The sequence below is a fragment of the Alligator mississippiensis genome, chromosome 1 (assembly GCF_030867095.1).
Source record: "Alligator mississippiensis isolate rAllMis1 chromosome 1, rAllMis1, whole genome shotgun sequence".
Taxonomy (NCBI): domain Eukaryota; kingdom Metazoa; phylum Chordata; order Crocodylia; family Alligatoridae; genus Alligator; species Alligator mississippiensis.
The window spans coordinates 224,125,530-224,149,605 of record NC_081824.1 but is presented as its reverse complement, the minus strand read 5'-3'; the positions used below and the strand labels follow the sequence as shown (position 1 = coordinate 224,149,605).

The window sequence follows — 24,076 nt, the reverse complement described above, 5'->3', positions numbered from 1 at the left end:
TAATCCTCACTCATTAACTTGTTATCCTTGCTGGCTAATGTGTTACCAATCAATCATGATTCACTCAGGGACCAGCTCAGTACATGGTAGGTAATGAGCAAGGATTAACACCTACAAAACCACAGACTAAGGAGAGAAAAGAATCAATACAGAGCCGGGAACTGCTTCTGCCTCAAGACAGAGACAGTCAGTTGCACAAGTACTCATGTCACGAGTTTTGCCTGTAAGCAGCTAGGGGTGCAGGGTCCCAGAACCCCCTGCACCTATCTCCTTAACAGCTGGCAGGCTTTGTGGCTGCAAAAGGGCCTAGCAGCCAGGCCTGCAGTAGTTTCTCCCCCACCCCATGCCCCAAAACAGACACAGTTGCACAAGCACCCACAACACGAGTTTTGCCTGTCAGCAGCTAGAGGTGCAGGGCCCCAGAACCCAGAAGCCCCTGCATCTCTCTCCTTGACAGCTGGCAGGCTTTGTGGCCTCAGCAGGGGCTACTATCCCTGCAACTTTCACCCTGCTGCATCTTAATACACACAGTATCACCCATGTCACGAGTTTTGCTTGTCTGCAGCTTGAGGTACAGTTTCCCCCAAGCCCCTGGACCTATCTCCTTGAAACTTGGAAGGCTTTGTGGCCTCAGTAGGGACTAGCATGCCTGCAAGTTTCATCCAAATCAAGCCAGAAATGACAACGTTATGGGCTTTGTCCTTTCCCATTATATCCTATGGGCGAAACATCAAAACAGTTTCACCATTTTGACCCTGTTTCGATGGAACAAAATGGAACAGCTGTTTCAAATCAAAATGTCAAAACACTGGTTGAAATGGAACACTGCTGTTTCGCACAGCCCTGACACTTCTCCTCTATATGGCATTGGTTAGGCCGCAGTTGGAGTACTGTGTCCAGTTCTGGGCACCACACTTGAGGGATGTGGATAACCTGGAGAGGGTCTGGAGGAGGGCTACACATATTGTTAGGGGCCTGCAAGTAAGGCCCTACAAGGAGAAACTGAGAGACTTGGATCTCTTCAGCCTCTGCAAGAGAAGGCAGAGAGGGGATCTTGTGGCCATTTACAAATTCATTGTGGGGTGGGGGTGCAGCAAGGAATAGGAGATGCTGCGTTTACCCGGGCATTCCTTGCAATAACCAGGAACAATGGCCAGAAGCTGACCGAGAGCAGATTTAGGTTGGACATCAGGAAGAACTTCTTTATGGTAAAGGTTGCCAGAATCTGAAATGAACTTCCAAGGGAGGTGGTACTGTCCCCTACCTTGGGGGTCTTTAAGAGGAGACTGGACAAGTACCTGGCTGGGGTCATCTGACCTGAGTGCTCTTTCCTGCCCAGGGCAGGGGGTCAGATTTGATGATCTATTGAGGTCCCTTCCAACCCTAGCAACTATGAAATGCATGTGCATCTACATATGCTTTATTGCGGAGCCGACTAGTTAATTCCACAGTAAAGCATCACAGTCTATACTTGCACCCATATTAAGGCACAGTAAACTAATTAACTCTGCTGTAGCATAGTACTGCCCAACACAAGTACTATCCTATAGCCAAGAACTTATATTGTGCTCGAACTTGCCTGCTGGCTAGCCCCACACTATAACACCCATATGCCCCAGCCAGTACCTCCACCATCTAACGCCACCACCCGAAATCCAGGGCTAACCCTTCAGGCTCCCTGCTTCGGGTTACCTGCTCCCAGGTGTACCATTTTCATGTGCATCTAAGACCACCCTGGCTCGAACTGCTGCAGTCCTGGGTACACGTGAAGACACTGGCCTGGGAGCAGCCGATTCAGGTGTGAGCTGCACCAGAGTTTATTTGGGTACATTAATATCACATGTAAATGTGCCCCGTGAGTATCTGCTTGTAGGTGTACGCAGTGTAATTATTCTATGCACCTCCGCTTCATTAATATCTAGGTCTCAGACACCATAGTTATCAATGCAATGAATAGAATTTCTCAGTAGGCTACTGAGTGAGAAAACTGTCAATTGCTCCACTGCCACATACCAAGAGCTCCCTCCAGTAAAATGCAGTGTAGAAACTCTGCTTAGACCAAAGGGAAAGACAGGCTTATGTTGTTAGTAAGAGAGTTGGGAAACATTTCAAAACAAAGGGTTATAGAACTGTAGCTGTTTGGAAAGCTTTTTCAAATAAACTTTCATGGCTTTGATATTTATTCAGTGTGTGGTTGCTTTCTAGTCTGAAAACATTCATATTTTAACAAGATATTAACAGAAGGTCTCCTCAGTAATTTGCAGAGCAGACTTTTCAAAGATTCAGTGCTGCAGAGTTGTCTTCATGATGTGGACAGGTATAGTTGTGCAGAAGGGCTCAAGTTGCTACTAAGTAGGGTAAACTTCAGAGCTGGATAAGGTTTTTCAACAGAGTTATCAGTAATATCAACACTAAGCTAGCATTAACCCCCATACAATTTGCTAACAGTAACAGGTATATAAAAGTTATACCAAAACAGACAGTTTAGGGGTGTGTGGGAGGAGGGGGAACACCAGCTAAAGGATGAACTCTCAAGACACAAATAGGACTAGATCTACCTAATGGATAGATTCCATTTATTGGGTATCTAAATAGATTTACATGCCTAAGTATGATTCTATTCCACTGTGTTCAAGTCTCAACAATCCATTAATGTGTCTGCTTTTGTAATATACCATCATCTTAGCCTTAAAACTAAGTGTCAGGAAAAAAAACAGCGAGGAAAAAGGACTCATCCACCTTTTGCATACATTTTTTCAGGGATTTGAGCAGGGTGTAATAGAACCACACTTCAGTGTGTAAATCCATTTATGTGCCTAATAAGCAGAATAGAATCTGCTCTAAGAGCTCTTATATCCAGTGCCTCTGAGAAATTTGGCTGAATGAGATGTATGAAGACTACATCCTGATGACACTATGGAATGATGTGGTCAGACCCCATCAAACATCAAGCATTTCCTGCTCTTCGGCAATGTTCAGTGATGTTAAGGGAGCTTGTGGAGTCGTCATATTCTTGACTCAAAATTGGATCAAGAGTGAATATCTGTTCTTTTGCTTATTGGTTCAATCTTTGTAGCTTAAGCTAACCTATAAAGACTGAATCAATTCAACCTCAGTCTTTTTGACTGTCTGTACTTAGCCATAAACTATGAGTATGTAAAATAGTCATCAAAAGAAAGAGTGGTTCCAAATATACAGCTTAAGAGATGCACAGGAGGACTGTTCATAAAAAATAAACTGTGGCACTGTTAGAGAAATAAAAACATTAATTGATTATACAGACAGTCCCTAAAGAGTTCAGTTTAATCCATCCATTTAAGGAAAATACAAATTATTGTCAAATACAAATAGTGAATGATGTTCACACTGCCTGGCTGCTAAAAGACAACTGATTTCATCCAGGGAATCATAAAGGAGAGAGAGAGAGATAAACTTGGGTCTAGGTACCCATCAATCTCATTATTTATTTATTACTACTTGAAATAAGTAGCATTTTTCTTACGGAAAGAAGGGGCAGTTCCTTCTGTAAAGGAAAGGGAAAGTTTCTTCTCTAAATTTAAAAGCCTAAGAATCTAGTTCTCTGCAAATGCATTAATTTAACTGGCGTTACACCAACTTTGGACTAGTGTAGCACAGAGGATGAAGGCCTTGCACTTGAAATATAAAGCCTTGGTCCTATAAAGATCAATGTACATATTTTACCTTATTCACACTTACCATTCAGATCAAGAATGTTTGTGCATAAAGTTAAGCATGTGTCTAAGTATTTGCAGCATTGAGGCTTAAGGATATAATCCTGTGCCCTTAAGTCGATGGTAAGAATATTCACTGCACAAGGAAGCGAAAAAAGAGATGTCATGAATGAGAAAAGACAAAAGACAGGGATATGAAAGCTTAAGAGAAAGTAAGAATGGGGTATCACAAGATTTTGGGGTTTCCTGGCCTTGTGAAACTTGGTGAGGTTTGTTATGGGTTTTTAAAAGTATGATTATGTAGTTTATAAAGTAAAGTCTAATGAAATGAAGTCTAATGACAAATGAAATGGGGGGTTTTTTTGGTTTTTGTTTTGTTTTTTTTTTTTAATTTCTACCCTTTCTCTCATTTGACTAGGAATCAATTTGAGGAGATCCATGAGGTGGTAGAGTCCAGAGGAAGTAAGGGAGTGGTGGTGAATAGGCTGAAATGGATCAGAGGACGTGGGAGTACTAAAGACAATTGCAGCTGTTAGGGTAGAACATGAAATCCAGTGGCACTGGCATCAGAATGCTGTGGGTGGATCAACTAATGGCAGCGAGATCTCTGCTGGACTCCAAGAGAATATGTTGTTGCTCTCTTGTTGCAGCCACCCTTGTTGCTGCTGCTTTCGTAGTGGGGTGCCTTTGGCCTCCCATGATAAGAAATGTTACTCTTAAGGGAAATCTTCTGGGATGAGGTGACCTTATCAGATAACAGGCATAATCTGAGAGAGATTCTTTTCTGTTTAAGGAACTGCAGCCAATTTAAGCTCTTGCTTTGGGGGTGGGAATTGCTGATAAAATGGCTCTGAGAATGATACCAGGGTGCAGCTTGCAGTGAGAGTGGACTCTGGTGCTGCTGAATGAAACTTTACTAGGAGTAGTGGAAACTTTAAAGGCTGGAGCTGGAAAGGACTTGGAGCTTCTGTCACTCATCTCCTCCTATATAGTCTGAATGGAAGAATAGGTTCTGGTATCTGAAGTTGTAGACATTGACCTAGTGGGTCTACAAGGTGGAGTCTGGTCTAGCAGGTCTTCCTCTCTTCCCTACTGCAGTTGAGCAAAAATGTTCCAAGGGAGTTGGGACCTTTTCATGGTACCCTTCAAAGAGCCCTGGAGCTCATGATGGGAGGATTGTGATACCACAAGCCAGGTCTCCAGGTAGCTGGAGACTGACCCATGGGGACAACTGGAACATATAAGCCCCTCTCTCTGCCACCCTTATTGCTGCTTCCATTGTAGTTGAGTGCCTTTGGCTCACTCATTTCCCATGACAATAAATGTTATTTTTTAAGTGCATCTGCTGAGATGGGGTGTCCTTGTCAGACAATAGCCATCTTCTGAGGGAGAATCTTTTCTGTTTAATTAAACAGACTAGTTAGTTAAACTAAACAGAAAAGATTCTCCCTCAGAAGATGGCTATTGTCTAACCATCTAGTTTAGTGCACTGGTGTAACTGGTCAAGACCAAACCTTCTCCTGTGGGCCACATTCCCACCTGCTTTTGTTTCCATTCACTTAGACAAGAGTGGAAGAGCACACCAGTTAATATTGAGTTTTGTTTAATTATGGCTATCAGTATAGAAAGGAAATTAACCAAGTCAGTCTCAAGTCAGGCAAAGGCCAGGGACCAAGTCTGTAATTCCCTGCCCCCAACAGCAGGCAGCTGCAGCAGAAGCAGCATGGAGCTGGCTCCCCCACTGCTCTGCCTGCTCAGGTGGGGGCAGGGCTGGCTCCAGGCCCCACCAACCTTGCTGGTGCTCCCCAGCCATGACCCGCAACCCCCCAGCCCTGCCAGAGGGGCACCCAGCCCCCTGAAATCCCCAATTACCTCAGGCTCCAGGAGCAAAGAGTGCAGCTGAGCTGAGCAGAGTCCTGGCTGACAGAGTCTGAGGCCCCACCCTTCCCACTCCCTCTCCCCCTCCAGGCAGGGCTGCGGGTTTCCCACCCTGTTTGCAAACAGCTCTTGCAGGCTGGAGCTCAACCAGCCTGCAGAGCTGTTTGCAAAAGCAGGGAATACATGGGTTTCTCTGCTAAAAGGAGTAATCCATTTTTTCCAATAAAAAGGGAAAATCTGTGGTTTTCTCTGTTTTTCTGTGGGAAACAGAAAACCAGAATCCCTGCTCATGACCAATTATATCAGAGATGTACATGCTTTTGTGATCCCAAACTCACTTCATCAGATGCTGTGGAAAGACAGAATCTGTGTTCCTTTACAGCATCTGAAGAAGCAACTTCAGGTTCACAAAAGCTTGTGTTTCTCTGATATAGTTAGTCTATAATGTCCACCTCTGTCTTGCCTTCTGCCTACTTATGTCTGCACATAATTCTTTTGAAGAGGGGAGAAATATGAACCCCAAATACAAAATAAGAAGAAAGTAATTCCCTCTTTAAAAGGTCATAAGCCAAGGTGGGAAGTTTTACAACCTCAAATTTTGCCTTGTCAGCTTACCCTGTGGGCAAGATATTTACCTCTCCCCACCCCCATTGATTCTCTTGAGATCCTCAGAAGTTCTCAGTGCAGAGGTCTGGAACTCCACACTGCCTCCAATCTCATTTTTCCCCTTTCCAGCCTCGTTGATCTCATGACTCCTGGTGGATCTGTATTGCTCCACTACTACCTCTGTCACCCCTCCTTAACTTTGTAAATTGAGTGGCACCCAGTTTAAAAAACTAATTTATATATTACAGTGCTTACCTCTTTTCAGAGGTCTGGGCATTGGAGATGGGGAATCATCTAGGCAGGGGAAAACCTGAGCTTGTCCTTATCTACTTAATTAATCTGCTTATCTCCTCACACTTCAAAGGATTTGGCAGTATCCCAGTGCAAACGGCCTCAGCGCCAGTAGTGTACTTGAGAATCCCTGGGATAAGGTAATGCAGATAGAAGTGTCCTTGATGGAGTGCTAAAGTTCAACAGGGTTGTCAAGCAAGATTCTTCAGTGCACACTCAAGCCTCACTCCTCCTAACTCTCACTCTAGGGTAGGGGTTGTCAGCAGGGGTTGTCAACTGGGGGTACATGTACCCCCAGGGATACTTGGGAAGGCTGTAAGGGGTACACGTGGGCAGGGACAGAGTGCTGCCACCCACCACCCCACGCTGCCACCTCCCAGGAGCAGGGCCTGGGTGGAACAAGGACAGCAGTGCCCCTCTGCACCGCCACCTACCACACTGTGCTGTTGCTGCTCCTTGTCTGGCCGCTCTGCGTCCCACTGTACGCCCCTCCCCATCCCCTCCCCACTCCGGGTCCAGCCACCATGGGTACACTTACTACAAAAGGTTGAAAATCCCTGCTCTAGGGCAGGGATTCTCAACAAAGGTGGCACAGGTTGAGTGGGGTGCTTTAAGAGTCTTTCAAGAGTGCCACACAATGTTAGGTTTACAAATGTGATTCACAAGATAAACCCAGAAATTTCAAATAGAAAATCACAGTTGTGGACTTTCAGAGCTCTTTGCAACGGAAAAAACACTGCTCTATTATTATATTTTTTAGACACACAGAACCCATTGGAAAATGCCAGCTCTTAGTTTTCACTTTTTTTTTCCCCATTACTGATAAGGTAATGAAAAAAAAAAAAAAAAAAAAAAAAAAAAAAGAGTGAAAGTGAAGAGCTGGCATTTTCCAACAGGTGCTGTGTGTCTAAAAAGTTTTGAGAACCATTTCTCTAGGGTGCATCATGCCCCGTATCCTGCAGATGGTTCTCAGATGTATCAAGTAAGGGGAGCAAGGAAAATAATGCTGCTGTGATGATATGCCCCAGCCTTTCCATCAGAAATCTGTCTGCTTCGTGGAAGGAACAATGCGGCCCTTAGTAAGAAACTCGTTTCAAACGAAAAACAAAAACAAAATTGCTGCTCCTAAATCACTTGATCCCTCAGCTCTGTTCCTCAATTTCACTCTCACTGCTATTGAGCCTCCATCAGCTTGTAACAATTTTTGCTGCTTACAGTCTTTAATTCCTCATCTCTCCAGAACAGCTATCTAATGAAGTAAGCTCTGAAAATGAAAAGCAGCAGAACAGCTGCTTGCTTGCTCTCTGTACGCTTAATCTGAGAGACCTGCAGGCACTAATTTGGAAGCCAAATTGGGGTTACTGACATTGTGCATATTTGTTGTTTGATGCAGTCATAAAAGCCCCAAATCCTCTATTCAAAAACTATCTTGGGGCACATAGGTCAACCATTTGCAGGCATAAAAATAAGTATGTAGAGCTTTAGCAGGCTCAGAGGAGGGTGTGGGGAGAGAAATAAAACAGTTTCAGACAGTATTTCTATTACAGCCATATGCTTTCCTGATCAGCTTTCTCTTATTAGCACTGAGGAAACAAACACTTGTTTCCAGTGGCATGTGAAAGTTAAAAATATGAACTTAAAATGCTCAGCAGCCACCACTGAATTCTTATAACCACCTCACATGGTAATTCAGCTTTTATTAATAAATGGTATAATCACTGCTATAGAGAGGAAGTGTACCATCTGCATTCAAAACAGATTCGCTATAGTCCCACAAATTCATAGAAGAGATGGACTTAATTGTTTCTTTCATCAGTAAAACAAGACGAAGACAGCACTATTCATATATAATTAAGTACTATGCTGAGTAGTTAGTGCCACACTATTTAGTGGTTTAAGAAGAGGTTCAAACAAGAGCTGGCTGAAAAGCAGAATTTCCCCTGAGGAATGAAATCATGAATTTTTTAATATTGTTTTATCCCAAATTGGCAGCAAAAAGTATTGAAATTTGAATTTTTTTTCCACACAAGGAAAATGCTGGAAAAGTATCCTTTGGCAGACCTCTGAATAAAGTGTTTGCCATATGGGAAATGGCAAAATGAAACATATCCTAAGATAGGAAATGTCCACTCTAAATGCTTTGCTTCACTGTTTATGATGTATCAGCAATGTTGAAACACAACATTTCCTCCATTTTTGCCAGTGTTTTCACAGCATCATTTTGGGCAAGGAAGGAAGTGGAGAGGAGGCTAGATGTCTGCAGATAGATGGCAGGCTGAAAGGAAACAAAAACAAAACAAAAAAAAAAAAATGGCTCTCTCAAGATAAGATACCTAACCTCAGCACAAACCAGCAAACTCTAAATGAAATACAGGAAATTAAAAAAAAAAAAAAATTTCATGTTGAATTTCAGATTACTCCAAAAAAGTCCTCAAAAAGTTTGAGGAAAATCTACTGGACTGAATTTCTTCATCCCAGTGCAAGTGCATTTTTTTGCCCCAAAATCTTTGACCAGCTCTAGAGATAGCTTTTCAAAACACTTGATTTCAGAGCTTAGATTTTCCATGCTAGGCTTCTGCCTTGAGGTTAATTCTTTGGATTCTTTTTAAAGAAGCATTCTTCATTTATTTTGAGTTCAGTGGAGATATTTTAAATAGGAAAAAGAAAAAAAAAAAAAAAAAAGTGGGGAAGGTCCCAGTCCCTATGCAAAGGGAGGCGCCGTGTAGTACAATACCTACTTTTCTATGTTATTCCCCAGTGCCTGGGCCAGGTATGATAGCAGGTCAGATTACCAAGACTAAGGACTTCATACAACTCAGAAAGGGGGACAGAGGAAAAGTATATAGCCACCTCTCCCTGGCTGGCAGGTCTAAGGTCATACAGTAGCTTCATAACTCATGGTACGAGATCTGAAGATACTGTTATGGCAGTGTGTGGAGGGGTCAACCAGACAATGTCTTTAAGCCCTTTGCCTTGGCCAAATGACCATACCATGAGCTCAGATGGGATTCATCACACATGACTGTCACCCCGGGGTTCCCCTGTGGTTTTCAGGTAACCACTGAAGTTGACTTTGTGATAGATTTGCAAATGGTCGACTAGCACAACACAGCCCCAGCAATACCTGCTAAAGATGTCTTCTTGAGTTCCGATTAGTTAACTGTGTAGTATTCCTCAGGATCAGGAGCTCAGGGTTCACTTAAGGTGTTTCTGACCACAGCTCTACCTTTAGCTGGTTCAGAGAGGCATGGGCTTTTATAGGCAACAGCTTATTTCATCAGAAGCAGTCATAACCGTCATAAATCCACCCCAACAATTGTATACCACATCCTAAAACCATTGTCTAAGAGTGTCTTACAGCTCTGTACTAATGAGGTCACTATGCAAGAGGCCCTGTTTCTCCTTTTCCCATAGCATTGCATTGGAACGTGTTAAGCCTTTAACCCTGGCTAATGTAGGCTGCATGACTTAACAGCAGGTCTTACCTTGCTTTAATATAGACCAATTATGTATCCACATATCTACCATGCACAGGATTCTTTATTGTCTCCCAACTCCACAAAGCTACATAAATAACCACGTTTTTAATATTTTCCAATAACATTTTATATCTTGTGTCCGTATATTTCTATATATAGAATTACAGATCTGCTGCCATGTTTCTAAGCTGCTGTGGCCGAGCTTTTCTGAATTCTGTTAGTACTTCTGAGAAGTACAGAAGTTTATTATCTGATGATCCAATTCCAGTAACTAGAAGAAGTCAGTCTTTTTTATCCTTATTGTAACAGGAGGGACGGCAGGGTCGCCATGCTAGCCCTTGCCGCCTCCTCTACTGCACCATCCTATTCTCGCCAGACACAACTTTGATGATATGTTTTTTTGTAGGGAGGCTACCTCTCCTCCACTTGGCCACAGTTCCCCTGCTCCGGGTGTCCGGCGTGTCTAGGCCTTGCAGGCCTTCTCTATATGCCACCCTCCTCACCAGGGCTCTGCAAGGTTGCCCTCCTGACCAGGGCTCTTCTTTGGAGCTGGGGTCTACCACTGAACTCCGTGCCCTCACTGGGACTAGGGTCCTCACTCTATCATGAGTCCCCTATGAGGCCTCCTCCATCCCCTTATAGCCTCACCCAAATCACCGGTCTCAAACAAACTGCAACAAACTCAAGCCTCTTAGCTCCAACTCAAACCTAAGTCACCTGGCTGTACCGACATTGCTCAGCCATCTTGGAGCTGCTACCCTTTAATCTGCAAGCAGTACCTGCAGTCAGGCTTCTCCTCACAACATGCTCCAGGAGCTTCTCTCTCTCTGGTAGGGTGCTCCTGCTGTCTTAGATGCCAGCCAGCAACTGCCTTTAGTTTCAACTCCCTTCTCTTCCTTTTCCTTCGTAAGAGCCGGGCCTTGCCCCTTATAGCCAGCTGACCACTGGCAGGTGTGGGTCGTTTTCTGCCTCCCGTTGCCCCGGCAACCAGCACCTGATGAGCCTTCCTGGCTCTCGTAGTAGCAGGCACCTTAGTGTCCTGCTACACTTATCTTTAAAGAGACCCTAAAATGGAAAAAAAAAAAAGTTTCAGCAAGAGGATTAAGTGGATGAGGTGAGATACAGGTGCTAAGGAAAGGAATCCACTATTCTTATCTTAAACTCAGTAAAAAAACCACACACACAACATTAAGCACCACAGATTGATCTTATTCAACATTAAGGAGATTCAGCTTCTTTTTTTCTAATCCCAATATACTCTGTGTGAACTACAGGCCTCCTGGTAATTTGTTTTGGCAGCACACTGGAGTTTTCATGTGATCGTGTTATTTTTGTTATTGATGGAAGCAGAAGTTCATTAGATCATACTGAAAGTATGTAGAGGTCTAAAGAGCTTGGTCAGAATCTGTTTGAAACTACAATTTCTGCTGCCTTGCTTTGTGTTTTTTATGGATCGTGGTGGGCTAAATTTAAGATTCTGGTTGCTGTTTTAACATACATTCTTTTTTAGTAGGTTTAATAATAGCTTTTAGGTATTAGTGATGTAAATGTTTTAAGTACTATAAATCATTGCATTTGTCTTCTTCCCTTAATGCTTTTTCCTTATTTTGAATGAATGACCATGTTAATGGTTCTCCCCACCATGTTCCCAGGAAGTGCCAGTCAGAAGTGTCTCTTCCTAAGGAAATTCTACAGAAAGTTATTTGAACCAAGGACCTCCATACGCCTCTACTTTGGACTGAGGAAGAGTTTGGTCCAAGAGATTAAGGATGCTGATGCTCCTGGTTTTAACTCATGATGTTTCTCAGGAAGCACCATGAGCTACAGCATTCCCCCTGACACAACAGGTGTTCACTGTTGGATCTGGGCATTTAGGGGCTTGAATTCCAGTCTGGAACAGTTGCGTATCTGCAGCCCCTGGAGGCTGAGGCATGTCTGCTGCATATCTGCTGCACTGGAGGCTGGGGCAGGTGGATTGGAGCTCCCACCCTCCAGTGCAAGTTGGGCAAACCCCAAATAAAACTTCCTCCCCTCTCTTCTCCCCCCTCCCATTCTGAAGACTGCACCAGGGGTGGGGCTGGGCTGCATCACCCCATCCTTGCTCCCATTGCACACTGACAGAAGTTAAGGAAGGTGCTGTGCTTTGGAGCACCTTCATCTGGACCCTCATGTAATAAGGGTTGAGACTATCATGTAATCGGGCACTTTTAAAGTGCTCTGCAGCTTTGTACTTCTGTATGGGGCACAGCTGTAGAGTGTTTTCAAGGGTCTGATAACACAGCAAATGGAACTTCTTTCTGTGCCCTAAGTCCGTCTGCCACAATTTGCATTTTTGCTGACTGGTGTTCTTGCATACTGGTCTCTGGCTTCTATTCTATCCCACCCAGGAAAAGCACATAACAACTGCAGACTCTTGCTGTACCTGAAGAAGGGTGTTTGCATCTGAAAGCTTGCAAAGAAGAAGAATGTTTCCAACTAGTTTAGTTGGTCTAATAAAAAATATCAGATTTACCAAAAGAACCTTGTCTCCTAAAAGCCAGGACATCCTGAGTTTTGATGCCTACTTTGATGTAGACTTAATGTGTCATTTGGGGCAAGTCACCTAACCTCCCAAGGCAACAGCAGAAGTGCTCATGGCATGGCCCTGTCACATTCCAATGAATCTGCAAATTCTGCTAAATACTTTGTCACAAGGACATGAAAAGGAAAGAAAAGGACCTAATCTCTCGGCCTCCATCTGTAAAGTGGGGCTAATAATACTTACAGTTTCCTGTCTCACAAGGATCTTGTGAGGATTACTAATGTTTTCCAAATGTATAACACTGATAGGAAAATATTTTACAATATGATAAAATACCTTGGAAGATAAAAATATATGGTCACAATAACTAGTGATTAATGTGCCCTCCCTAAGCACCCTCCTATGGGCTCACAATGACGGCCATGAATATTAAAACATCCATTCTTTGCCTTTAGCTAAAAGAAAACATGAAGCCACGAATTTCAAGCACAGCTCCAACACTGGGGTGTTCAGTTTGAGATACTTTAAAGAGGCATGACTTTGGGATGCTTAGAAAGGTGATGTTAATCAATAGTTTTGGGGAGAGGGGGGTTAAGAGGGGGAAGAGAGAGAACACATGGAGGATGGAAAAGAAGGCAGCAAGAGATAAGAGAGGGGACAGGGTCATTGTGTGTTAATGGTGCAGATAAGAATCTTTCCTTCCGTGTTCTTCCTAGTCTTGTCTCTCTCCAAACCCAAAAGCAACTGCAGGTCACTTTGTACAGCAGTTACAGAGAACATCTCAGCCATAACCTGGATTGCTGGATTCCTGATAATGTAGTAAAGGGAAGTAACCCAAACACAGAACAGTTTTTACCGAGAGCAAACTAAACTTCAAGAACAAAGTCATACTTCTTTCAGGGTGTGTATACAGGAGAGACGGCAGAGAGCCATATACACATCACTTCCTTAGGGGCCAGGGACTTCTTCAACTGCTCATGGGTGATGCGCGTGTCCTCATGGGAAGGAGATCTGAAAAGTAGCAGCACCCTGCAGAGAGGCAGTGCACTGCATCACTGATAACAATCAACCATGGGCTCAATCCCTCCTTAAAAAGTGGCAGCGGATCTGGACTGACATCTGATCTTAGTCAGTCAGTTCCTTTATGAACTATAAGTGGGAAGGAGACAGGAATGTTTTGGTGATGCTCCCCTACTGATGCATTGTGTTAACTACACTGTAGGCTGAACCTGCAATGCAACTGGACACCTCGGGTACCAGCTTGCAGCCCTGGTAAGGCCTGCCTTTATCTCCGCAGATGACAGTTTATGAAGGGTTGATCCAAAGCAATCATTTACTGCTGGCCTGGCCTCTACTTGTTGAAATTGGTGGTGGGGCAGTCCTTTCTGAAATTAGTAGAAAAACCTAATAAGTCTTTAAGGGCATTTTTACACATGCTCGGGGTGGGCAAGCTTCAAGAGCTGCTCTATTTAAAGCACCCACTGCATCTCATGTATCAACATCCTTGCACTTCAAAATGGTGGCAGGGGCATTTTAACTAAAGCTCATTTGATGAGCTTTAGTTAAAGTGCCCTCACCACCATTTTGAAGCATGGAGATGCTGATACAGGAGGTATGGAGGCTGGCTGGAGCGTGCCAATTACCATGCTCCAGCAGACTTGATTAATTGAGTCTGCTCTGATGCCCTGTAATTACAGAGCATTGGAGAAGTCTCCCGTCATGTCTACCCTAAGGTACCACTCTGCCTTGCCTTCTTTCTGAAACGAGTATGATTTGCGTTTCCAAATTTGGAGCTGGCCTAGAAGGAGTCAGCGTGTCTTTATTTCCCCTCGTATTTCCTGTTGTGTGTTAGACCTTGTTAATGGTCTCTTTTTTCACCCCACATTGAGCTGCGACTGCAAGATTTGTTCCATTAAGGACTAAGGTTGCCATTAGCCTGCAACCTAAGGATCTTACTTAGGAGATAATAAAGATTAAAAATGGATGACTTATCTCCGGCATGAAATCAAGGGCATAATTCATTTGCCAAGGGGTTGAGCTCAAAGGAGCAGGTTTATTTCAGTTCTTGAATCATAATAAAATAAATAAATTGAGTTGGATATTAAGTTTAAAATGCAAGAGGGAATAAACCAGTCACTCCAGCAACAATTACTGACGCATTACTCTCTCTGGAAAAGTGCTATTTTTCTATTCGGACTTTTATCTTTAATGCTGCCTCTTGCCAGTTTCCTAGCAGTAGAGTTAAGAAATTGGGATGATTCTGCTTTGGTTGAGGAGACAGGCTCCCTGCCTTTCTTTCCCTCACCCCTCACTGTCCCCAACCTTTACTGCAGAGTAACTGGAATGATTGCAAGCAATGAGACTTTTCACAGCAATGCAATGGTAAAAAAAAAAAAAAAGAACACTTGTCTCCATTACACTGCAAGGTGGACTTTTTAGGGCTTTCTCACTCAGTGATGATCCCAGAGTTAATGTCTTGCCGGGTAATCAGTGAGTGATAAAACAGCCCTGCATGACAGCCTACCTAGTAGAGGAAGTATAATTGAGCTTCAGTAAATGAACAATGTAGGCTATGGCTATACAGTAAGATTACAGTATTCAGCCAATTTCAAGGCACTGATTAGCACTGCCAAGTGACATGGCTGATTAACATACACCCAAGCTGAGTAGTTTACCTCTGTGAACAGAAGGGAGCCGATTAGGAAACAGCCTTCTTGAAGCAGCCTAATGTGCTTGAGGAAGCTGTCATTGACAATAGTATGTGTGCCATATGGACACAACCATACCTTTGTGAGGCCAGGAAGCACAGTCATCTCCATTTTACAGATGGAGAAAACTGAGGCATGGAGAGATCATAGAATCACAAAATTAGGGTTGGAAGGACCTCAGGAGACCATCTAGTACAACCAGCCCCCTGCTCAAAGCAGGACCATTCCCAACTAGATCATCGAAGCCAAAGCTTTATCTAGCTGGGTCTTAACCTCCAAGGTTGGAGATTCCACAACCTCCCCAGGTAACCTCTTTCAGTGCTTTATTACCCTCCTTGTGAGAGAGTTTTTCCTGATAACTAACCTAAACTTCCCTTGCTGCAACTTGAGACCATTGCTCCTTGTTCTGTCATCTGCCACCATTGAGTACATCTGCATGTGTGCCCAACTGTGCAGTTGTTAGCAAGTACTAAATGACTGTGCAGTAACCACTGGCACTGCACAGTCCATTGCCACATGGGTTGTTTCTGACCCTTCTGCGCAGCTGCAGCAAGCTACTGCGCAGTAGCGGCAGTATCATGGTTTGTATCTGCCAACGCTATGTCACTGTAGTGACAAGCTATATCGCGTTGCCATAGCTCACCACTATGGCAACGTAGCATCTCATGTAGATGTGCCCACTGAGAACAGTCTAGCTCCGTCCACTTTTGAACCTCCCTTCAGGTAGTTGAAGGCTGCTATTAAATCTCCCCTCAGTCTTCTCTTCTCCAGACTAAATAAGCCCAGTTCCCTCAGTGTCTCCTCATACATCGTATGCCTCAGCCCCCTAACCATTTTTGTTGCCTTCTGCTATAGTTTCTCCAATTTGTCCATATCCTTTCTGTACTGGGGGGCCCAAAACTGGACACAGTACTGAGGATCTGGCCTAACCAATGCTGAATAGAGGGAAATAATCACTTCCCTTGATCTGTTGGCAACACTCCTACTAATGCAGCCCAGTATGCCATTAGCCACCTTCATAACAAAGGCACACTGTTGGCTCATGGTCTAAGTCAGTTCCCCCCAAAGTGTGGGGTTTGGGATTTTCCAGAATAATCGATACTTACCTTTAACAACTTCAGCTTAAGAGACTTGGCCAGCATCGTGCAGGGAGTCTATTAATTACAGTGAAGTATACCATCATGGGTATTGGTGTTATCCTGCAACATGCAATAGAAGGGAGTAAATTGTAATCAGACTAGGTAAAAAACAGCATTCTCCACATCTTGTTGTTTAGAAAAACCTGGTCATTATTACCAGGATGGATTCCAGTGCACTGAGCTTGCAATAAAATAAGGTATTAATGCCTGCTATTTATTTCCATGCCTGGGAACTACCACTAAGAGCTGACAGTAACTGCAAGAAAAATCATCTTGTAAACATCTTTGAGCATTTATATAAAACCAGAATGGTGGGCTGATTGTTTGATTTTTCAGGCTTGCAAAGTATTCACTTAGCTTTGTGACTATCAACTTATTATAGAAGAAAAGTTTCTGACAGAGTAACTCCGGTGGTTCTGGAGTCCTCCAATCACTCTGCGTCCAGTCTATTGCGTTGTTGACCTAGATAAGGAACGAATTTCACTGGTTGAATTAGTAAATGATCACCTCATGCTGCACAGATGTGAAGCATCTGTACTAATTGTTTTAGGTACCAGCTGTCATTGATAGTACAAATTATAGGGCTTAGTTATCACAGCTGGAACCCCTAGAGGGCCTGGATGAAGTTGCTTTAAGCAAGTCCACTTTGATTGGAGTGCTAGTGTTAGCCAATCATTCTTTTGCAGGATGGTTCCCTCCTGCAGGTTTCTGCCTGGGTCTATTTCACTATCTTCAGGGTACAGAGAAAGGTATTATTATGAGGTTTAATGAAGAGGCATATGCTGTGATAATTTACCCAGGTCTACAGCTCTGTCGCATTGATCTGGGTTGGCAGAAATGAAGAAATGATCCAGAGAATGTTTGAAACTGTAGGCGGAATGAAGTGTTAGCTGTCATGAAGACTAAGAGGATGTTGGTAGGCTAGAGGAAGCAAATAAAAAAAAAAATTGGCACCCCTGATTGAGTGAGAGCATCTGCCACTTGCAACACAAGTTGTTAATTTTGCAGTTATTAAATTTTGCTCTAATTTAAGTACTGGGTGGCCACCTCTTTCAGTGACTTTCTTTGCCATTTCTCTCAAACATGGACCTTGCTGTAAGTCTTTTACCCCTTGGTCACCTCCAGAGCAGAATGCTGCAACGCAACCTACATAGCACTATATCTTATGATCATTCTGAGATGGAGAATCCATCCTCCCAGGTGCTGAGTCATGCATTAGACAGAGAACATACCCACTGGGGCTCAGTAATCTGCACTGGTTTTCATTAAGTTTCCAGGTGGGATTTCAGTGCATTGGTATGTACTCCATTGCTATTGTTTGTATTTACTTATACTTGTAGTATCCACACATCTCTCAAAACATAACAGAAAGGAGAGTGTGCCTTGAATACTTTCCATCTAGAGAGGAAGAGAGGATGGGGGAAGGGATGGGAGAAGGAGGGAAATACAGGCATAGAAGAGCAGATAAAGTGGCGTTTGGCTGTGTCATGGCAAAGTAAGGGTGACCTAAATATGTATTTTAAAACTGTGGTATATAAACTATTGCCATTTTGTGCCATGACTTATCAGTACCAGTTAAGTGTACAGGCTGGAGGTGGGCAACATAATGGCTGGGGAGGCCACAGCAGAAGAGATTACCATTGTTAAGATGGGTTATGAAGTTCCAACAGTGATTTTGGTAACAGCGATAGAGACAAAAGGACACTTGGATACTGAGGAGGAAGAAGCTGCAAGATTTTGACACAGTTTTTGTGGGGTGGGCAACACAGTGAATTTGAGCCTCATTCCCAATTTTGTCCCTGGTCAACCCAGATGTAAATGTGTATCTGGTCACCAGGACAGGGGAGCAGGAGGCAGCCAGTTGTAGTGATAGTACACAAGGGAGTTGTGTGGTTGTGGGTTGTAGAAACAGGTGTGTCTTAGCCATATTAGCCTGATGGGCCACCTGGCTCAAGTGAACCTTTTGCTGAGCTTTTGTTCGGAATGACAGGAATTAAAGCGTTAAAGATGGATACCAGCAGTAGTGAGCAGTGACGAATGGGGGTGGGCAACAGAACAGCAACTGAAAATGGGGAGGAGTGAATGAAGATTTGGAAGGAAAAAGAGCCCTGTGTGGGTCTTGGTGACTAATGGTGAGGCAGTGCAAAACAGAGATCCACAAGACAGGCTGAGAGGTGGGACAGGAAGGGGCAAGTCCAGAAAAATTAAATAGATTTCTGATCTCTTCATTCATAATTAGGAGTTGAAGCCAGGTGAGGAATGGAGATTTGGAGAACTAGAAGAAGAGTAGACTTAAGTTCTTCCATCCAAGTAGCAGGAAAAGTACTCACCAAAAATATGCTGAAGGGATGGCCAACACAACAGGGGAAGAAACAGTCATGGAAAAAATGGGTGTGATGTTGAGAAAGCTTGTGATGACAATATCAAAAACTGTAGAGAGGTCAAGAAGATGAGGATATCTGAATCTGGGTGGAAAGAATTTGTTGAACTTTGAGAGGTCTTTCAAAGCAAGGAATGGGACCTGAAGCCAAATTGCATGGGTTCAAAGACCGAGATGGAAGAGGAAAACTCGCAACATCTTATAAAACCCTGAAAAAAGAAAAACAAATGGATTGTGACTACTTAAGACTAATTTTAGATTACCTCAAAATCTTAATGTATGATTACTTAAAAGCTGCTGCAGCTACAGTTAGCAGAGTGCTCATGACAGAGTTCCTTATTTCAAAAAGAGACAGGTGAGTTCAGTGCTAATTTAGGGCCTTGTTACATGTTACGCTATGAGCTCCACATGTGTTGGTAGGTGTTAGCGCTAGCTCTAGTTTGGAGCAGTCACACTTCAGGCCAGCGGGGGTCTGGAAAACTGAAAGGTAAGAATCCTCCCCCCTCCCACTCTGGGCCTCCCTCCTGCCCCTGAGTTTTTTATGCTGACTTTCCTATGCCATTTCCTGGAATGGCAGTAGATATGCCAATAGGTGTCCTCATCTGTCAACATAACCTCATCCATATTGTCACGGAGTGAGGCTTTCCAGCCGAGCTGTGTCACCTGGAAGGGAGAGGGGGTGATCTTTTCATATACTTAGCAAAATGTTGAGGTGTAGACCAAGTCTTGGCCATGCTGAAAAGCTGGGCTTTTCTCTCCAGCTTCAGGCTTTGTGTGTATTGCTATTTATAATGGTATGGAGCATACAGATCCTAGAAAGGCACTAAAAGAGACCATCCACATAAATACTGCAAGAGATTGCAAAACTTTGTACAGTTGGATAGCCATATTTCCATCAATCTCCTTGCTTTATGGCTTTTATATCCCATAATAAAAGGATACTTTTCCCCCAATTTGTGTCCAAAGCATTACTCTGATTATACAACATTTTATATCATTAGAATATAAATTATTGCCATAAAATATTGAATATTGAATAACTTATTTTTCTTTTAATCCAGGTGGCAAGCTTATTGAGGTTTTTCTTACATTTCTCCAACCATAATTATCTGGCAAAAGTCTTTCTATTATTCCTAGGACAACGTGTTTGTCATTTTGAAGCTAAAAAGCATTCACAGAATTTGATTTTCTAACTAAGAGCAAATTAAGGCCTTGCTCCACTAAGGACCTATCCATGTGCTTAACTATCCTCAAATAAGTAGTCTTCTTGGAACCGGCGGGATTGTTCAAACAAGTACAGTTAAGCGCATGCGTGTTTTTAGGATTTTTTGGTGCCTAAAAGTAGGTTAGCAGGACAAAAGCCTTAAGCAAAAAGGGTTGCATTTACCTGCAACTTGGCAATGGATGCATGATAATTAATAGGTGCATGATAATTAATTATGTGTACAGTGCTCATACTAAAAATTCAAAATAATCCCCCCCCCAATCCCCCTTTCTGCTTCTGGTGTGTCCATGCTCTACACATGGATTGTATTAGAAACAATTTAAGAGAACTTTTTGCGTGTTTTGTTTCAGTTGCAGGTTGAACTTGATCAGGAATACCAAGACAAATTCAAGAGACTCCCTCTGGAGATTCTGGAGTTCGTACAGGAAGCAATGAAAGGGAAAATCAGTGAAGATGGAGACCACAGTTCTGCCCCTTCCTCTCTGGCATCTGACAGTGGAAAATTGAACCATAAACCTCTGCAGAATGAAGAGGAATTGGAAGATGATCATCCAGAAAAAGTATTTGATACTCCTTTTTAGCTCCCCAAGTCAGGCTACAGGCAGCGATTACTGTGCCAGGGCATGCCACGCTTGGGCTGCCCACTCTCTGTTTTCCTGTTGTAAGCTGCCATAGAACGGCTCCTAAAGACAGGAGGAATCTGTATTCAAATGCACATTTCCCAAAGGAACATTTTATAACAGTATTGTGCAAAGGTCTTCATTCTCATTCTTCTTTTTTATTATTATGCTAAAGCTTAGTGCAGTTATAAAGGGGAAATTAATGTGTTAACCATCTTATTTTTTCTGGCCAACTTACAATGGGTAATTTTCAGGCCATGTGCACTGTTAAGAATGTTTAATGAAGACCAGTGCATTGTACAAAGACTAATGTGCACAGATTTCCTTTTGAAGTGCCAGTGCAAAGTGTTCCAAACTAATACAGATCCTACCGAATTATATAACAATACTTCATCATTTTGTGTCCTATTTTCTAACTGCACCTTGACAGCTGTACCATCATTTTACATTTGCACTGAAACATTTAACCCTTTTTAGCTTTGCAGGCACTGGTGGCTTGCTCTCTTGATATTAGGTTTATCATATGAAAAGAAATATATTTGCTGCTCAAAATTCCTTAGTTGGAACTGTGGTTATTAGAGCAAGTTTAAAACAGAGATGAACTTTGTTTGTCTAGAGTGTGTCAGTCTGTGTGTGTGTATGTGTATGTTATATACTTGTGTGAGTACATATATGTTTGTACACATATATACATGTGCACACACAAATTTATATACACACACAGCATGTATGCATTTTGGAGGTGGTCTGATCTCATGGCAAAATGAAACGTTTCAGGGATATATGAATAGAGAACTTTTATGGATTATATCTGAGTTATATTGATATTAAATAATCATTAAATCAGAAGATTCTTTTCGTGGTGTTAGTGTTGTAAATTGAAGTAGTTTTAGAATATAAATTTGATATATATTTTGCAGACTCAAAAGTATTGATTTTACGTATCATATTTTAAGCTTACTGAATTTGATAGGACTATTAATGTTTAGGACTACAGTATTTGACATTTAGCAGTATCTTCCATAATTTTTAAGACTGAGGTTCAAATTTTACTAAGGTCTGAAATTGAAAAGCAGATTTAAAAACCTGATCATTGTTACTTAAAATATGTGTTAATTGGTTTAACCACACCTTAAAATCCGAACAGAGTTTATGTACTGCATCACACGCACGAGGGGGGAGAACCTGCATTTTTTCAGAAATATATATGAAATAATAGTGAGTCTATGAAAGCCAGGATATTGGAAAAGGGAAAATACATTCTCTAGCATCCCATCTTCAAGAAGATATGAATTATGAAAACCTACACATGGCCAAATTATACTACTAAGACCACTTTGCACTGCCAGAACAGTGCAAAAAAAAAACTGGTTCAAAATGTAGATTTTTCATGCTTATGTCTGATCCTGCAAACACGTGAGTGCCTTTATACATGTAAAGAGTGCTGCTGAATTCCCTAGAACCACTTTGGATAACTGTGCTCATATCATGTGTTTGCAAGATCTGAGCCTTAATTTGTATTTTAAAAAACTAAACCTGAAATTGTCTACTAGGAACATAGCAAGGCATTTTAATACATGATAGCATTGAAGTTACTTTATTTCCTTTCCCTCAGGATTGTAGTATTTGTAGTAACTTATTTTATTTAAATTTAAGCAATAAATATAGATCAAGCTTAAATTTTGATTTAAATAACACGTGTGTGTGTGTGTGTGTGTGTGTGTGTGTGTGTAAAGTTCAAACCATAGAAAACAAGCAGTATTTTGATGTTCCTTTTTTAAATGTAGAGCAGGTGGAAAGAAAAATTGCACATTGTTTGGATATCATATTTTGGATTAAACTATTCTAATTGATAATGAACCTCATGTAGCGAACAGAAGACTCAAATGTCTGACCTTCCTCTTGATTTTAGAACAGGTGAATCCTCAGTAATCATTGTTTTGCACTTTTGGGATCCACATTAATCAGTTGGTAAAAACTTAAAATGGTCAAAATGTAATGCTGCATTTTATAGAGCAAAAATTAACCAGGCTATTTAAATTAGGGAAAGAATGTAGTAATAACAGTGTTCACAACAAAACTGAAGACTAGTGCATTACAAACATGGTAGTATACTGCAGAGCTTTATGGTAAAAATCCTGGCTTCAGTGAAGCTCAGTGTGTCAAAATTCCCGTGGACTTCAGTGAAGCCAGGGCTCCACCCTTAGTCTTCAAACAGACTTGGGAAAACCCCAATTACTCTTTTATTTATATTTTAAAAGTTACTAGTTGGATTCAATATACTATCAGCTGTAGTCATTTTACAATATGTTTGTATTTGCCCATTTCTGTACTCACATTTTTTTATATCTGTACAGTGCCACTTTTTGCAGTTGTAGGGTAGTGTGTAATACTGTACATCTTGCATTATTCAAACTATTGCAGTGATACAAATACCATTTAATATTAATATTACTTGAACTAGAGTAAGATAATGAAAAAGGGTCTTTATGATGTGCAAGTCTTGTGCCTTTTATGTATTTGCCTTGTTATGTGTTGAAAATGTGGAAATGCCGTACTGTGGACCTTTCTGTTGTATAGAATAGAGCGCTCTATATTAAACTAGATTGTGCACTTCAAATATCTTTACACTACTGAAAAATAGCTTGGTTTTTGGCAGTATAAACAGAATTTTAAAAATTCTAATGAAATGCCGGACATTTTGGATTTAACATGTTCATAATTATGTTAATTAATACCCATGTATTAGTTGAACATTCATTAAAAGATAACTAAAGGGACATTGCTTGCCTTTCTTTGAAATCAATGTTGCTCTTGTACATTGTACTAATAGTGTCTGTGATTGATTGGACTTTGGTGATTTGCTTTAAAAAAAAAGTAGGACAAAATATTTCTGTTAACATGTACATATTTTGGTTTCTCAATCTCAGATTGTTTCAGATGCATAATTCACATTTTTGTAAAAATTCTATGCAATTTTGTGGCATGATGTTTCTTCCACTTGTAATTTTACGTGCTTTCATCACAGATCCAAAGGACAAATAAAAAAAATTTCTTAACACAAGACAGTTATACATGTTTGTTTATTTACTGGCTCAAAGGATTTACTTCCAGCTACCAAGCCATTTGGTGACAGGAAGGACAATAGCTTGAGAAATGAACAGTGAATCTTCCCTGCAGGTTCTCAGTGCTCTCTTTACAGCACTGAGAAAAGGGAATTGCACACACCAGAAAAAGAATATGGGTTTTGCTATTTTTTTAAAGCAGAAAACTATTTTAAAATAAAAGGAAGGATGCTTTGTAATTGTTCATCTGCATAGAAAAATATGAAGTTATTTTGTAGGCTTTTCTAGCAGTTATTACATAATGCAACAATTTAATTTTTTTCAGTCCTCTCTGTGTGCCTATGTGTTTCAATTAATCCTGAAAATCACATGGATGATTTAGATGTCACCAGGTTCCATTTATTTCCCCCCAACAACTGTCCTGCAAATTATGTTAAAATGGATACCTTTCACTGTGAATCTGCAAGTGATT

The 24,076-nt window shown here is 41.8% G+C and overlaps 1 protein-coding gene and 1 long non-coding RNA gene across 5 annotated transcripts in view; one reads left to right on the top strand and one right to left on the bottom strand.

Annotated features, from left to right (window-relative positions):
• LOC132247552 (uncharacterized) overlaps nt 1-10,896 on the bottom strand; it is a 111,034-nt gene extending 100,138 nt beyond the window's left edge. The window contains exon 1 of the long non-coding RNA XR_009458843.1: nt 10,726-10,896. This is a non-coding gene — a long non-coding RNA (uncharacterized LOC132247552). The remainder of the gene's footprint in view (nt 1-10,725) is intronic.
• The window catches only part of PLCB1 (phospholipase C beta 1), a 777,970-nt gene extending 754,367 nt beyond the window's left edge, over nt 1-23,603 (top strand). For 2 of the 4 annotated variants that reach the window (XM_014595092.3, XM_059720212.1), the window contains one exon: nt 20,270-23,603. In XM_014595092.3, the coding sequence (XP_014450578.3) occupies nt 20,270-20,500 (231 nt within the window). In that variant the 3' untranslated portion in view covers nt 20,501-23,603. The remainder of the gene's footprint in view (nt 1-20,269) is intronic. The other 2 variants (XM_059720209.1, XM_059720208.1) reach the window with 1 other exon arrangement.
• Nucleotides 23,604-24,076: the final 473 nt, after the last annotated feature.